The 17,077-nt window shown below is 32.3% G+C and overlaps 1 protein-coding gene across 3 annotated transcripts in view; it reads right to left on the minus strand.

The window, feature by feature from the left end:
• NOX4 (NADPH oxidase 4) overlaps positions 1–17,077 on the minus strand; it is a 232,949-nt gene that overhangs the window by 183,823 nt on the left and 32,049 nt on the right. Inside the window, exons 3-6 of one of the 3 annotated variants that reach the window (XM_003764641.2) lie at positions 6,237–6,347; positions 4,117–4,201; positions 2,747–2,844; positions 807–834 (exon numbers count right to left, since the gene is read on the minus strand). In XM_003764641.2, the coding sequence (XP_003764689.1) occupies positions 807–834; positions 2,747–2,844; positions 4,117–4,201; positions 6,237–6,347 (322 nt within the window). Of the gene's footprint in view, positions 1–806; positions 835–2,746; positions 2,845–4,116; positions 4,202–6,236; positions 6,365–17,077 lie in introns of those variants that run through there. The other 2 variants (XM_031961906.1, XM_031961907.1) reach the window with 2 other exon arrangements.

Here is a 17,077-nt window from a genome sequence, read left to right on the forward strand (position 1 = left end):
CACACTGTTCCACCTAACTGCCCCAAATGTAATATGTTTTAATTATATTATTATATATTCTATTTATTTTCTTTATAGTTTGTTTTTATTTTTATTTAATTAATTATATAATATTAAATTTATATATAAATTTATAAATATAACTAAAATAAAAATTATTATATATTAAGGTTTTATTTCTCATTGCATCTCCATGATTTAGCTATATTTTTTGCAATATTTAACATGTCACCCCTTTTTCTCTTCAAAAGTTAGCTTAAGTACTATCTTCTGCATGAAGTTCTTTGCTGATTCCCCAGTTCCTAGTCCATTCCCTCAAATACTTTGCATTTATTGTGTTCTTGCTCAGAATATACTTATAAATTGTATGTGTTGTCTTGAACATAATAAGGTCCTTGGAAATAGAGACATTTCAAATCTTAACTTTGCAATCCTTTTATTTGGCACAGTGTCTTTCATAGAGCAGGCAATTTATAAATGTGTATTGATTGGTTTATAAGTAAATATAATTTACATAAAGAAAAAAAGAAATTTAGATATATTTTACACGTAAAAATGTTAAATGCACAATGTTATGATTTAATTAATATCTATTAGACAAAAGGATGTACAGTGAGAAAATGAACCAGCAAGGAAATGGTATCATGACTTAGTTTCTCTTTTTTCTTCATAAAGTCTTGGCTCAAAAAAAATTACCACATATCCTAAATAGCAATTCTACAGTCCAATATTCAATGCTAATTCTGAAAAATACAATATATCTTAATATTTTAGCTGAGGAATATGCTCTGGTATTGAGGACTTACCAGTGGTGAAGAGAAGTTTCCTGGGATCCTGAACAAAACACAGACAAATTATAGAAACAAAAAAAAAAAAAAGATGAATGAGACATAATTTTTCAAAGCACCCAGAGGACACAAGTACATGTTGGGCAGATATGATACTTTCCTTTCAAAGGGATACGGAAAGCTCTCAGTTGTTTCTAAAGGATTTCATATATAATGTTGGAAGGACCTCTAGGAGAGCAGCATCATAAGATATCTTTCTTTCTTAAGGCATGATCTCAAAGAAGCATCTTCAAAAAAGTCAGATATCAATCTATCTGAAAGTACATTAGATTAGAAATCAGAAGACCAGAATTCCAGTCTGCCTCTACTATTTAGTAATATAACCATGCTCATCCCATATGACATCTGTGACTCGATTTTATCATCTGTAATGTGGAATTGACAATATTTGACCTGCTGACTTCATGATAGACAGGCTTCAGTTATTGTGAAAATTAGGTAGGGTAATGAATATGAAAGCTCTTTCTAAACTGAAAGTTATTATTCAACAGCAATGTTGTCTTATTACTATCAATTCCTTCTATTAATTACTATTAATATTTTAACTATATTAATACATATTGATCCCTACTATTAATATTATCATCATCTTGTTTTAGGTTTGACTTATCCCTCCCACACAGAAATGAAGGGTCTTTGCCCGTCTGTTTCAGTCTCCCTGTTTGTGTTTTTATATCTGTCAATGTATATATGTATCTCTTCCCCCCCCCCCTTCTCTCTCTCTCTCTCTCTCTCTCTCTCTCTCTCAATCAAATTAGATGACTTTCCAAGAGCTTTTAGACTTCACTTTAATAATTTTGGCAACTTTTTAATCCTGCTTAGTCCATTAAGCATAAGATAACACAGCATACATTCCTTTTTTCCACCCTTGTGTCAAGGTCAAGGGGTAGCTTGATGCAAGGCTAGTCACAACAAGGCAGAGCTCAGGGTATCATAAAATTTCCCCTATCAACTGGCCATTTACTGATCTAAATCAAGTTACCCTCTAAGCCAGGATTATTTAATAAAAATAAATATATAATTAAGCTACATTATGAACAATAATTTTAAGCAAAAAAAGGGCTTAAGTATTATTATCTGGAAAGTCTAAGATTTTAGAAAGAAAATAATTAATGTGATTAGTCATTAGCATTTTTTTTCATATAATCATCTCATATTAAGAGTATACCACAAGCAAAAAACTGTAATAAGTGCTGTGAAGGTGTCTAAAATAGTAAAAAGATAAAAAATCCAGAGAACAATAGTTTGCAATTATCACCTGCCAACAGCAGCAGTCAATGGAATTCTGACCAAATGTCACACAGGGCAAGTTAAGTTTTCAAGTAATGGAAAGCTGGAGTATAGGCAGCCATAGGACCAAATTAAAATATTGAGCTACCTGAGTCAGGGACATGGAGAAAAGAAATGGGGTTATATCTCAAAAAGTTATATATCATTTAATGTTCCATTCTATAGGAGACTGAGCTACTCAAACTTCACAGAAAGGAGAGCTCCAGATTAACAAAGCAAGACATGGAAATGATTGATGAAAATACCCTAAACACTCAAATTCTCCTGATGCTTTTAGAGAGAAAGTACAATTTAAGAGCCCTGGTGAAAATTAGCGGCTGTAATGGAGACACTGAACTTGCTGCTGAATGATAGGAATTAGGAGTGAGCACCTAATACCTGAACACTGACATGTTTACAAAGCAGATACTTCTCTAATTTCCACTATTTGATGTAAGGCATCTGAAATGGTAATAATGTATATTTCATGAAACAAACAAAAAAAAATCCAAAATATTAACTGAAAAAGCACAACAGCAACAAGGTACTGATTTCTTGAGAAAACTGTGAAACCTCATCAAATGGTACACAAGAATCAAAAGGAAAATATAAAATCACAGACCACCCACCTCATCCCGATATCTTGCTGCATTTATTTCAAGGAAATTTTCATTGTAATTCACGGAGAAGTTCAGGGCATTCACCAGATGGGCAGCAACATGGACTCCTGGAAAACCCAACAAGGAAGAGTTTTATATGGATGATTTAAGTTCTAATATAAAGGGTCAGTTATAAAAATTGGATCCTGTTTTGACAGCTGCAATGGAAAAGAAATATCACAGTTACTTAGACATATGATGATAAATAGGCAGTTTTTAAGTTACAAATGAAGTTAGATTGAAAAAGGATCCATGTTGGAGAAATCGTACTAGTGAATACTTATTTTATTTATTTATAAATATCATAGCAGACTGGAAAATAACAATAGCTAACATTTGTAGTACTTTAAAATTTTCAATATGTTTTGCAAATGAGTCATTTATGCCCACAACCCTTGGATGTATATGTTATTAATTTTTCCCATTTTATAGATGAGGCTGACAGAGGCTACATGACTTATTCAGGATAAAATAATTAACAAATGTCCGAAAATAACTAAAGAAAAAAATTACATGATGGACACCATTAAATGCTAGGAATATCACAAAAGAAATGAAATAGTATCTGCCTTCAAGAAGCTTATATTCTAATATCCTCACACCAGCAAATTGACAAAAGATATTCACTGTAGGATCATATATTTAGAGTTGAAGGATCTTAAAAAGGATCTCAACTCACAATCCCTCTTCATACAGATGAGGAAATTAAGTTTGAGAAGGGTTAAATGACTTGCCCAGACAGAGTCACAGCTATTAAGTACTTGAGACATGATTTGAATTCAATTCTTTCTGATTCCAAGCCCAGATTTTATGAATTATATCATCCAACTACCTTATGGTGATGAAAGATTGGAGAGGTCAATGTTGGAGGGGTTATAGTAAAATAAGCACTTTAATATATCACTGCTATAAAAATCCACTCACTTGACTGGACATGGCATTATTCTAGAACTACAAAGCTCCTGTTAATTAGGAGTTTCTGTGGTATATTTTCATTTTTAAACACCCTTTTTTATTTATTGTATCTTACTGCAATTTTTAAAGTTTTTAAAAACACTGTTTCAACAGTTTCTACACTATTGCCTTTCAACAACACAGACATAATCTGTTCTGGGGGAATACTGAGCTCTTATTCTATGACATGGGTTAATAAAAGCAATTACCTCTAGGTCTTTCTAAAAAATACATGGAAAGCTAATCATTTTTTACAAGAAAGTCATTATTCACAGGTAACAGCAAAACTCTCCAACAAGAAAGTTAAGATGCATAGCAAATGATGACTCTAAAATAGTGTTTAAGGTATTTCTGCTAGACAATCCTTCAATATTAAAAAATCTTACCTGAAAAGATGCAGATGGTAATACCACAGGTTATGTGGAAAGTTCTACTTTTATCTAAGAGCCTTCTTGTTCTTCTGCTTGCAACCTAAAAATTTTAAAATATGAGCATTTTTTTTTGCTAGAAAAAGTAACAGGATAAAAATTATATACAGAAAAATCATTTGGCTCCTACATTTAACTGTTTTACTTTCAGTGGAACATTCAACCAAACAGCACTATCTATTCTCACCTTCTCTACCTTCTTTCTTTGAAACTTAAGAGTCAAAATGTAGTTACCTAGAATGAGAATCTTCAGTACAAAATTTGAGAACTCTCAGTAAAATCTTATGCTTGTGACTGACTGAATTAAAAATAAAGTTTAAAAATGAAAGCTGATTAGTTTTTCTGTAGTTTTCCATTCAAATGAGGTATTGGGTAGCAGGAACAAGCAAAACAATCCCAAAAGAATAATGTTTTTTTTTAAAGTTAAAAATCAAATATCTCTTTAACATTAAGTAAAGGGAGAAAAAAATTATTTATCTAGTTTATTTACTTTTAGCCTGGACGAGGGATTTCACTGGTTTAGGGAGCTCTAATAAGGAAATTCCCTCTCAGGGTAGAATAACAAATAACTATTCCCCCACTCATGGTCTTAAAGTGTTATCTTATTGTATGTGTATAAATAGATTGAATGATTCATTTTAACAAATACTTTTTAAAGTCACATATAAGTCTTACACATGTAAGACACTATGATAAATGTTATGGTTTCATAAAGGTAAAAATTACTGTAGTTGTTCTAAAGAAGCTTATACTCTAATCAGGAGAATACAGTATATGCACAAATAAATATGATGCTATATAAAATGAAATAAGAGTAAAGGAAAAGTTGAGGTAAAAATATGTAGGAAAATTTGAAAATGAGCCATTCAATTACAGAGGGAGCAGGTGAAGGTGTGAGTGATGAGAAGTGGAATCAAAGAAGGCATCTTGAAAAATGTAGCACAAAACTGAGAAAAAGAAACATTTTACCTGAAAGGTTTGAGGAATGAGAAAATGTAGTGAGATAGAGAAACAGTTATCAATGCAATTTTGTAGAACAGATTATGTAAAAAGATCAATATTGAAAAAGTAGACTTCAAACAAATACAGGGTATTCTCAAGGGATAAGTTAAGGAGTTTAAATTTGACTTTATATGCAGAAGAGAGCCACTAAATATTTTTGAGCAGGTGAGTGACATGGTGAGATAGGAAGCAAAGGAATTATTTTGGCATCTGTGTGAAATACCACACACACACACACACACACACATACACACAAAATACACATTCACTAAAGGTTTGGAAGTGTTGTAATATGCTCTAACTGGTGGGAATACCCACAGAAATTGTGGACTTCTGAAGCACTGAAAGTGTGATTGAATAGGAAAGAGACTAAAACAAAGGAAACCACTTAGACAACATCCCTTAATTAGGCTGTTGGCCATGTCAAAGCATGTATGAGAAAAAAAGATGTATGAGTTAGGTTGACAACTAATTGAGTATTGGAAGAGGGAGTGAGGAAAGGGAAGAGTCAAAGGCAATTTTAAAGTTTGAAGACTTGGTTTTGAGAGAATGGTGGTTTTCTCAATAGAATCAAGAACAAGTGAGAACTTGAGAAGAAGATTTTAGAAAATTGAGAAAAGATGGAAGATTGTAAGTTCAATTTTAGACGTCCAGATGAAGACAGTTATTAGCGAGTTGGAATCTAAGAATAAAGAGCAAGTAAAGATGAAGGCTTGAAAAATTGTTTGGGAATCATATTCATAGGAGCAATAGTTGAGGTCAGGTGAGCAAATCAGATTACCAAGAAAGAGACCACAAGGAAGGGGCCAGAGTCCTACAGGACACCCTCACTTCATTTAGTGGGGATTTAGTAGGATCAAGAGGGCAGTGCCATGGAAACTAAAGAATAAGATGCATCAAGGTCAAGCTGAGCAACAGTTCTGAAAGCTACCAAAAGGTTGAAGATGCTTAGGCATCAGAAAGACCTTATATGTATATGTGAGGTGGATAGAAAGTTGATAAGATTCTTGACAGCTGGTATTATCTCATTTTAGTTTTCCATTGGAATTTTCATTCCATAGCAGCTCCACCCCTACCTTCTGGGAGCCACGCAGGAAGGCCAACAATGTCCGGCACATCGGTAAAAGAATAAGACTGCAGTTGAAGTTGAGAACTGATGCTGAAGCTCTGCTTAGACACAATCCTAGCTGAACAAATAAGGCAAGAGTCACAAAACAATCAACAATCATATTACAACCTCCTTATCACGCATATCTCACTATCCCCATATATGTTCAATTTCTCTATATATTTTATTACTAGTATAGACTGGATTTGGGCTTTGATCTTGTTCTCTATACATTGTGATCCCTAGTTGCCTTTCAGAAAAAACAAGAGTAGATTAAAATAAAGATGAATTTTTTTTCTCATTTTACACCCCCCAAAAAAAAATTATACATGAGCTCCAAGTTTGGAATTTCTGTTCCAAATGCTCTCTACTCTCTTGGTTTCCATGACACGAAATTTTCATGGTTTTTTTTTTTCCTCCTCTTTGACTCCTTTTTTGGAGAGAGTTACTCATCTGCCCATCACTTACAATAATGTCTTTGATTTTATTCTATGTTTTCTCTCCACCCCCACAATTTCTTCAATTACTACCTCTATATCGAAGATTTTTTAATCTTTTCAATCTCTCTTTCCAGATTTCCTAGATTTCTGTCTGCTTAATATTCTCACATGAAGATCTCTACAGATCCTGAAACTCAACATTCCTCATAATGAACTTATGAATTCTTAACAAAATTGACTTCTTCCCCTAACTACATTATTTTTGTTGATAGTATCATTATTATCCCAGTAATCCAAGGAACAAAATAGTTCATATTTTATTTTTCTTTCTCTATCTATACTCCCAAATTTAATCAACTATCTAATCCTATTAATTCCAATTATCTTGTTCTTTCTATTTTCACTGTAGTCACCCTAATCCAGGCTTCAGTCACATCTGACCTGGACAATTCAATTTAGCAAACATTTATTGAGTCTAATTTGTCAAGAGAATTATGCTACATTCTATTGCAAATAGAAATTGTAAATAAAATGATACTTGTCTTCATGAAGTTTACAGTATAGCAACAGAATAAAACACAAAGAAAAGATAACATAATATCCAATAGCATAAAGTATTTGCATTAGAGAATTAAAAAGCAAAGTGCTATGTGAAATTTAAATGATAAGGACATTGCTCTATAGAGGAGGTGACATTTATTTTGTGCTTGAAAGATGACCAGGAATTCCATGAATTCCTTATTTCATACCTAACTCTGTTCTAAAATTTCTCCTTTCTCTTCAAGCCACCTAAGCTGCTCACTCCTTCATTCCCTTTCAATATAAGATCTTGACTCATAATTCACTGAAAAAAATTGAGTACATCAAACATAAGCTTCCACTTTTCCCCAATTCTAATCTTCAAGGCACTTGCACATCATTCCCTTTCTCCTTCTATGTTTCCATCTTACAAGAGAAAAATGATTCATATTTACAAGTGTCAACCATTCCATTTTAGTGGTCAATGCCTCTTCCAGGAGTTTTTGAAGATGAACTTCCCTTCTCTTTTACCTTCTATTCTTTCTTTAATTACTGGATCCTTCTTTATCGCTTAAAAAATACTCAGAGAGAATTTGAACTTAAAAAGATTTTTAAATGAATGTTAAAATTATTTTTACATGTAACTGGAAAATATTAAAAATATTCCCTAGTTCATAATAAAATAACTTCATTTGATCCTTCCATTCTTTCAGTTTATGGCTTTATTTCTGTTCTATTATTCCATAGTCAAACTTTATAATCCTTTACTCTTAGAAATCTACAATCTACGATAAGTTATCTACAATCTTTGTATCAATTTTCTCATCTTGCACTAATTTCTCAAATGCTTTTAATCAGGTTTCTGGACTCATTACTCATCTGATAATAGTCTCAATGATTAGTAATAATCTCTTAGCTGAAAAAATCTGATTGCTTCTCAACTTTCTTGACCTCTCTGCAGAATGTGAACCAATCTATTGATGACTTCCTCTCCCTATGTTGCTTCTTCTTTGCTTGCTTGCTTGTTTGGTTTTTCCCATAGCACTGATGTCTTGGTTTTCCTGCTAACTGTCTGTCTATTTGTTCTCTAATTCCTTTGCTAGATCATTATCCATGTCCTACTCCCCTAAGTTTGATTGTAATTCACAGTGCTAGTCTGGCCTTCTCATTCTCTAACCATTTTCACATCAGTTTCTACAGATATATGTATCATTTATAAGTAGAGAGAAAGACAGACAAAGAGACAGACAGAGAGAGAAATAGAGATATAACAATTATACCAATTTGTCAATCTATAGTAAGTATCTCACTTGAACTCCAAACATCTCTTGACAAATGTCTGGAATATCTATTACTAGATTTATTACAAGTATTTCAAACTCAGCATGTTGAAATATAACTGATTCTGTCCCCTAAGGCCTTCCCAATATATGTTTGTTTTTATTGATTGATTATCTGAAAAATATTTTAAGATTTTCCCTTAAAAATTCTCAAGGATGATAAAATTGAGTAGTGAGTTTTACTCAGAAATATAGTTTTTATGTACAAGTTTTACCCAAGAATAAGGTTAGAAATAACATAGGGTCAGAAGGTGAGAAATTTTTAAATGACAACTAGCCAACATTAAATTATAAAACTTTATGATCAACCATGAGAATAGAAATACCTGAAGCTATGGTTAGACAAAAACAATAAAAGAATAGAGTGGAGTAATTTAAACAGATTCAAGGAGGGCAAGCAAAAAGTTTAATATGACTGAAAATATAGAAGAGACAGAAAAACATATTGTCGATAGCTCATAGAGCTTGAGCATATGATCTTGGAAGTACTTTGATATTTACAAGTTAGAGAAGTGTAAAATGTGATTGTATTAGAGTTTGACTGAAATTGGACCAATGGTGTTGAGGAGATTAAAACAATGCATTGGCAGAAAAATGTAATGTTTGTCAACATAAATGATCTGGTGCTTTTGAATGTTGGCAACAGATAGGATGAGGAAGAAACAGTGAATCAGGAACTAAATTTTCCCTTTACATTGATTATAGCCTTCCTTGAATTATAGTAACGTGTTTATACTTCTTCTTCTCCTCTCTTTTCCTCTCCTCTTCTCTTCTGAATGCATTTTAAAATTTTCTGTGTCATAACATTTTTGTATTCCTAATGCCTAACTCATGAGTTGTATATTATTATCTCTAGTGATTAATACATTAGCTGAATTAGTAAATGTTTAATATATGTTCAGTTAAAAGTATTAAATACTACAGAGATGATCATCACATAGATCTCTATACAGCCTTTTAAGGTAGATAATGCAAAAATAATTATGCTCATTTTATAGGTAAGAAAAATGAAGCTTAAAGAGGTTAAGAACCTCATCTATGGCCACAGAGATGAGAAATAACAGATAAAATTTTGAACACTGGTCTTTTGAGTCCAAATTCTTTACTTATAATATGCCATAAATGCCTCCAGAATAAAAATATAAGGCACTCATCGAATAGATGGCTACAAGGTATATACACACACACACACACACACACACACACACACACACACACACAATATCCATAGTCATATAACAGATTCTTCAACTGAATGAAGACGAGATATATCTTGGGCATAACAGCCTTTATTATCTCACATATCAAAGCACTCATTTCCCATCGATTGGAGCAATTCAAAAGCCCATTCACTTCCTCGGAGCTTGCTTCCCATATTTTCTTTTAAAGGTTAGCATGCATAATCAGACATGCTATCCATGTAGGAGGCTGAAGCTTTATTAGCAGGGTGCCAAGCTTGACATTCAGCATTTACTAGGCTGCTTTGCAACATCTTTCTGAGGTCTTACCTACTAGACCTATGCAATCTGCTCCAGGGCAGGAGTTGGACTTATAAAGTCTTTGTATTTCCAGTGCTTCTTTCAGAGTTGTGAACTCGAAAGGAAGGTAATAAATACTGAATGTTGATGAGAGAAACTCTCATTTTCCTCATTTGTGTCCTATGAGACATGCAGGTGTATTATTGCCCACACAAATGAGGAAACTCAGAAAGAACTTAGAGATGTTAAATGATTTTAGAGGCAGTACTTCATCTAAGACCATAGAGATAAAAAGTAACAGATTAAGGATATATGCAATAGATTGGTCCTGGACTACCAGTCAGGATATGTATTAGAACCCCACTTCTACAATTACTAGCTTTGTGACCAAGGAAAAATCGCATTTAATCTTTCAGGATCTCAGTTTCCTCACCTACATAATGGATGTAATAAAATTGCTATCACTAACTTCACAGGACTATTCTAAACAAGATATTCTGCAAACTTTAACTATGAATTACCATCACTATCTTTTTTTGTCACCATCATCACACAGATAATAAGTAGTAAGGTCAAAACTCAGGCTCCAGGTTTAGTATTTATGTGCTCTGATCAGATCATCTGCTGTTTTCTAATATCTGTGACACTTCTACTCTTCCTTGGCAGATAATTGAGAGGTTAAGCTCTTTTCTAGAAGCAAGTCAAACAGCAAATCTGATCTCCTTGGGGGAAAAAAAAATACTCAAAACACCCTATAATCAGTTCAAAGAAATTAAATTTAAGTCAAATAAAAAATAGCTACATCACTCAAGAATCATTTCCACAAAAATCATGCAACCATGTTACCATAAGAATAACAGGTAAAAAAGGGAGTTTTCCCAAAGTATACTGTCTTTGCAATATACAAGTTACATTAACAATATACACCATGAATTCATAACATATTAAGACATAACAAATTACTGGCTAGGTGCAGGAAAGAAAAAGGGAGATGAGGAGAAGAATGACAAAAAAAGAAGTTATCAGTTGAATTATCATTTGAAAAAACCCAAGAATACATTTTAAAGTTGTTAAGAAAGAAACATCATCCTTTAACTGACAATTGTTGAAAAATGGAGTACTGAAGTTCTAAAGTTTACTGATGATTACAAGGGAAATATATGTCCTAATACTGGCCACAACATCCCAAAGTTATCAGGAATGATAAGAAAATATGATCATCACCACAAGACCAAAAGCAGCTAGAAATGAGCCACCATGGCATTACAGAAGCTTCCTCTCACTTAGCACATAACTCATTAGTCTAGGAAAAAATGGGGGCCAAAATGATGGCTTCAGTGCCATATAGGCCACTTAGGTTCACTGTATTTCATGACTACAAACAGTCCCATTCACTAATCTCAGTCAGTCTAATTCACTTTAATATGAAAGTATAGTTCTTTATTTTAGATTACATAGAATAATCCTGGGTACAGTTTCTATTTATCATGTACAATTATGGTTGAGAAGGCCAAAATTCCTATAAAATATTTTCCACTGGATACAGTTCACCATAGCGAATGGGAGTTGTTTTTGTTTGTTTGACAGAGTCCAACAGTTAACTGCCCCCATCCATTTAACAGTATCCAACTACCCATTCTTTCCCTGTATATTCTTCCATATAATTACATAATCTGTCTTATTTCTCTTTACCCTATCCTCAGATTTATGGTCTCCTGTGACTCACCTCCATCTTATGTCCACCCTCCTAGTACACTCATAATTGTTTATTTTTGACTTATAAGACTCTACTAAGCTCTGGAAATTCAAAGACAATTTTTAAAATGCTTGCATTAAGGGAACATATATTTAACCAGATAAGGTTTTTCTCCCCTTATTTAAAAAGTGAGAAATCATTAACAACAAGAGGGATCAAGATAATAATAGGATTTGAGTTGACATTTTCATAAAGGAAACTAAGGAGTTTAAAGGAAGAGTCAAGGACTAGGAAAGGGGACATTCCAGGAATGCAGCCTAGCTTGTACAAAGAAAGGGAGAGAAGAAGTAGCATGCAAATCCTGGATAGCAGTATAAAAATTTGAAACACTGAGGTTTTTAAAGGAGAGCAAAATGAAATAAACCTGAAAAGGTAGGATTTAGCCATATTGTAGAAAAGTTAGAATTTTATCTAAAAGTCAATCTTGGGAGCCAAGATTTTTGAATAGTGAAGCAGATGTTCAAACCTGTTCTTTAGGCTATATTGTTTGGTTTGTGGAGGATGGAGAAAGGAAGAGAAAAAAATGGTATCTACAAACACTAATTAGGTGGTAAGAGGTTCCAAAGAGTGTGCATTCTAGATCCTCAAAAGAATATGTACTCTACTAACCATCTAGTAGCAGGAGAAAAGGTTGTAATTTATAAAAGACTACATCATAGACAGAATAATCAAAATTAATTAAGCCCTATCAGGACCATGTCCACAAGCAGAACATCTCAAAAACTAAGTAAAAATGCCTTTATTCACATCATTAAAAGGAATTCCTGAGAGTTAAGATTTTGTTCCTCAGTAATCAAGAGCAAAGTTTTTAGATGTAAATATTTTATGTTCAAAGAATTTCCAACAACTGAAAATGTAGCTCAAAGATACTTTGTAAAAGAACTTTTGATCAGATCTGGGTAGAAAAATGAGAAATGAGGAATAAGAAATGAGAACAGCATTTATCATGTGGAGGACTTTTTCTATTCCTAAGCCAATAAAAATCATTTCACAGTACCCCTAGTATGATTTTCCCCTTAATTAGTTTCCTTCCTATTCCAATTTTATTTCCCCTATACTTGGAAATGAAATGGGGGGACTTTAAAAAAAAAGACTTAATATAGCAGAAATTCACCATTTCATATTACAATCCTCTTTGTTCCTATGTTTGTTGCTGACTGTTAAGCTGAAAAAAAAGTGAAGGATGGGAAAGAGAAAGAAAAAGTAAAATGGAGATGGGAACCATAGTGCCTTCTTTTTTCCCTCTTTCATTCAGTTTGGTCTTGTTAGTTGCTATTGTTGTTTTCCTTTTAATGATTCTGAATGACAACTTTCCTAATATCGTCATCATTCTAAATGAAGAGTAAAGCAACATGGCAAAGGGGAGAGTAGATTGAACTGAAGCAGGGGATCGGAAAGACCTGGGCTTGAGTATTCCCTCTGACACTACTTGTGTCACATACAGTTAACTCTCCCACCAGTTCTGATATTTGTTAAATAAGGTACCTAGGTGGTGTGAGAATGCTGGATCTGAAATCAGAAAGGTGCAAGTTCAAATTTAGCCTCAAGAAACTTATTAGCTATTTGTATGATGCTGGACAAATCATTTAATTTCTTTCTGCTTCAATTTCCTCAAATGTATCATGGAAATAATAACAGTACCTTCGTCATAAGAATCTTGTGAGCTATAACATATTTTTATTATAGTATTAATATTATTATTATTGTTAAATGAGGATAACAGTAGTATCTACCTTCTTGGATTATTGTAAGAATCACAGAAGATAGTGCTTGTAAAGAATTATGTGTCTTCCTCATGTCTAGCATAATATCTGATACATACATACATACATATACATATATGTATGTATGTATGTATATGTATATGTATAGGATATATCTGCTTTAAATTTAGTTGGGCAAAAATATTGCAGTATTCCCAAGCTATTTTTGAAGAAGCATTCTTGCAATGAGGTGATAGTAAGTACTATGAAAAACTTAGATTGTTTTTAGATAAGGATATCAGTGGTAACCAGAAAATAGAGGTAGAGCAAAAAGATTTTGTACTTTTCTAAATACTCGAGGTTTATTAAATGCTCATTGATTTTAAATTGAAAAAGATAAAAATGAAAACTATTATTAAAATATTATTGTTTATTGTCCCTTCACTAAACTATTATCAAAGTTTTATTGCTCAATACTTCAACTCAGAAGCATTTACCAAGCACTTATAAAATGGAAAAAGGGCTAATTCAGGTATACTGTATGAACTATATCTTTGATGGAACCCAATTATGTAGGGTTACCACTGATGTTCTTATGTCAGGGAAAACTGAATGTTATGCTGATTACCACAATTAATATTTATGTAGCATTGACATTGTATAAAATATTTTGCACAGATTCCCTCATTTGATCTTTGTATCAACTGTCTGAGGTAGGTATTATTCTTATTTTACACCATTTTGCATATGGAATTGAAGCACATAAAAGTCAAATGATTTACTCTGGGTTATATAGCTAATAAATGTCTGATACAAGAGAAAAACTCAATTCTTTTTAATTATAAATTCCTGGCTCTTTATACTGTGTCACCTACCAACTTGCACTATGAGAAGAACATTTCAAAGCAGATCATCATTTGGGACTGATACACCACTTTCTATACTAATTTTAAACCAAACATGTCTTTAATACACCATTTGTGAGTAACTTGGTCAATTCAACACATGTTTTCAATGAAAGGAGCATATTTCAAACATGAATGGCAAAGGAAATATCATGTCTGCATATTTGTTATGAAGTCAGTATAAAGTGACACTATTTTAAGAAATATGAATTGTCTATGGAAAGTCAGATGTTTTTCTTGAAATAAAAATGGTAGGGCATAAGGGCAGTATAAATTATCACTGGCAGAACCTCATCACTTTTGCACAGTGTTTACTATCCTCACATGAAATAGTGTTACTGGACAGAGAAAGGGCAGATAGGAAAAGAAAGATTATTTTTTTAAGGAAGGCAATAATTTTTATGACTGGGAAACAAAATAACATTTTAAAAGAATTGGGCAGTCCTAGAGATGAAAATTTAATAAATATTCTAGAGAAAAATATGATTGTACTATATACATAGAAGTATCATTTCCCCCTTCTCACTTAGAAATCATCTGCTTGTTTTGTGTAATGGAGATTTTTGTATATTCAGGAAACAGATCAGGCATTATCTTTTTTGATCTGGCATCCCCTAGTGGAGAATTTTCCATGTGCTTTTTATAAGTAATTTTAGTCTTGTAGATTTTAGATGATTTTGATTATCTTGAAAGATTTAAATAAATAAGCTAAACACTATCATACATCAAAAGATTTAAAAATAGAATACATACTTCCCTTTAAGTGTTAGTTCCCTAAAGAAAAAGTTTAATAAACTCACCTTGAATTGATGAAAAAGTAAAAGACTGTAGTATATTCCACTTCTGACTACTGTGCTGCATACATTCATATTAATATATTAATTAGACTTTACAATAATTTTAAAAGCTAACAGGGTTTTAAGACTAGATGGAGAGATGCATAAGGTCTAAGATGACCCCTCTGCTGCATTTGCAATGAGGAGACCATACTTTTAGACATCATTTTGTAGGAATTACATATATAAACTAGAAATATAAAGATGAAGCAAATAAACGTTGTATCATGAAGATTATTTTAAAAAACTGGAAATATATATTCTAGAAAAGAGAAAAATTCATAAGGCCATAAAAACCGTCCTTAACTATTTGAAGAGCTATCATGTGGAAAAAGAATTGTTCTACTTAGCCCTCAATGGTAGATAGAAAGAAAAAAAGTTGGGGTGGCTTTAATTCAATGTTAGAAAAACCACAGTAAATGTTGTCCCAAAAACAGAATGAGTAGAAGGTTTGTGTCCTCTTTAATTTGAGTAAATGGTCTTAAAGCATTAGTTGGATGAATATCTATAGGAGATGTTTCAAAGGTTTTTACTTAAATTAATAGAAGAATAATAGGTTCAAATATTGGACATAAATTATCTCTGGGGCACCATCAATGCAGATACTATGATTCTATAAATTAATTCAGAAAACACTAATGGGGTGGTAGATGTACAAATAGATAAAATCATTATAGAAAGCAATTTGAAAGTAGGCAAATGAAGTGAATAAATTATCTTTACTCTTTGATCCCGAGATTCTACTGCTGAACATATAGTCATAGGAGATCAATGATAAAGAAAAAAGCTCCATAAACTCTTTATAGCCGCACTTTGTGCAAAAACAAAAAAACTGGGAACAAATTATTGGCCCTTCAATTCGGAAAAAAAGACCAAATTGTGATAAATAAAATGAAATAGAATATTGCTAAGCAAGAAGAAAAATAAGCATAATAAGTACAGAATTACAGAAAGACTTACATAAATTGATATAAAGTAAAGAAACTAAGAAAATGAAATATACAATTATAATAAAATAAATGAACAATCCTTAAAAAATAAGAACTGGATACAAAATTAGAAGAACAAAACAATCTTGCCCCCCCAAAAAAATGGTTAAGAAACTTCCAACCCTGGTTGTTGTTTTTACAGAAGTATGGGCATATCAACCAACTTACAATACTGTATATAACACCAGAATTTTTTTCCATATATAGACTAATTTTACTGAAAATTTTTTTCCTCTCTTCTTTTAAATATATATATATATATATATATATATACACACATATATACGTATACACATATATCTATATAATATGAACATGTATATATTTGTTCTAAAAGATGACTCTGAGAAAGAGGAGGGATGTGGGGAAAATATAGGCAATTTAAAATATATATATCAAATCCTGATTTTAAACAAAAAATAAATAAAATCCTTTATCATTGTCCTGGCCTCTTAAAACTTTGAAAAATTAGGCTATACTAATTTCTCACAAGCCTTCACTTTCTTGTGAACTTGTTTCCTGAGTTTAGGAGAAGGAGTTTTCTTCAGATTGCTAATGAGTAGAATTAACTTCATCAATCTGAAAACAGAAGGACAATCTGTGTATAAAGCTGGTAGAAATGAAAAGGTGAAAGACTCAGATATTTCTTCAACACTTCTAGTAAAGCATTTAGTGAAGAATTTAAGAAAGTATAAGGAAAAAAAAAATCATTTGCACAGCAAATATTTGCTACAAACAGACCAGTGGGGGTGGGGGGGAGGAATCATTCCTGTGAGATCATGAATGCATGAAGATACCAAAGTATAAAGAAAGAAGCATGGATATAGGAGAAGAGAACAGACC

This window comes from Sarcophilus harrisii, chromosome 3 (genome assembly GCF_902635505.1).
Source record: "Sarcophilus harrisii chromosome 3, mSarHar1.11, whole genome shotgun sequence".
Taxonomy (NCBI): Eukaryota; Metazoa; Chordata; class Mammalia; order Dasyuromorphia; family Dasyuridae; genus Sarcophilus; species Sarcophilus harrisii.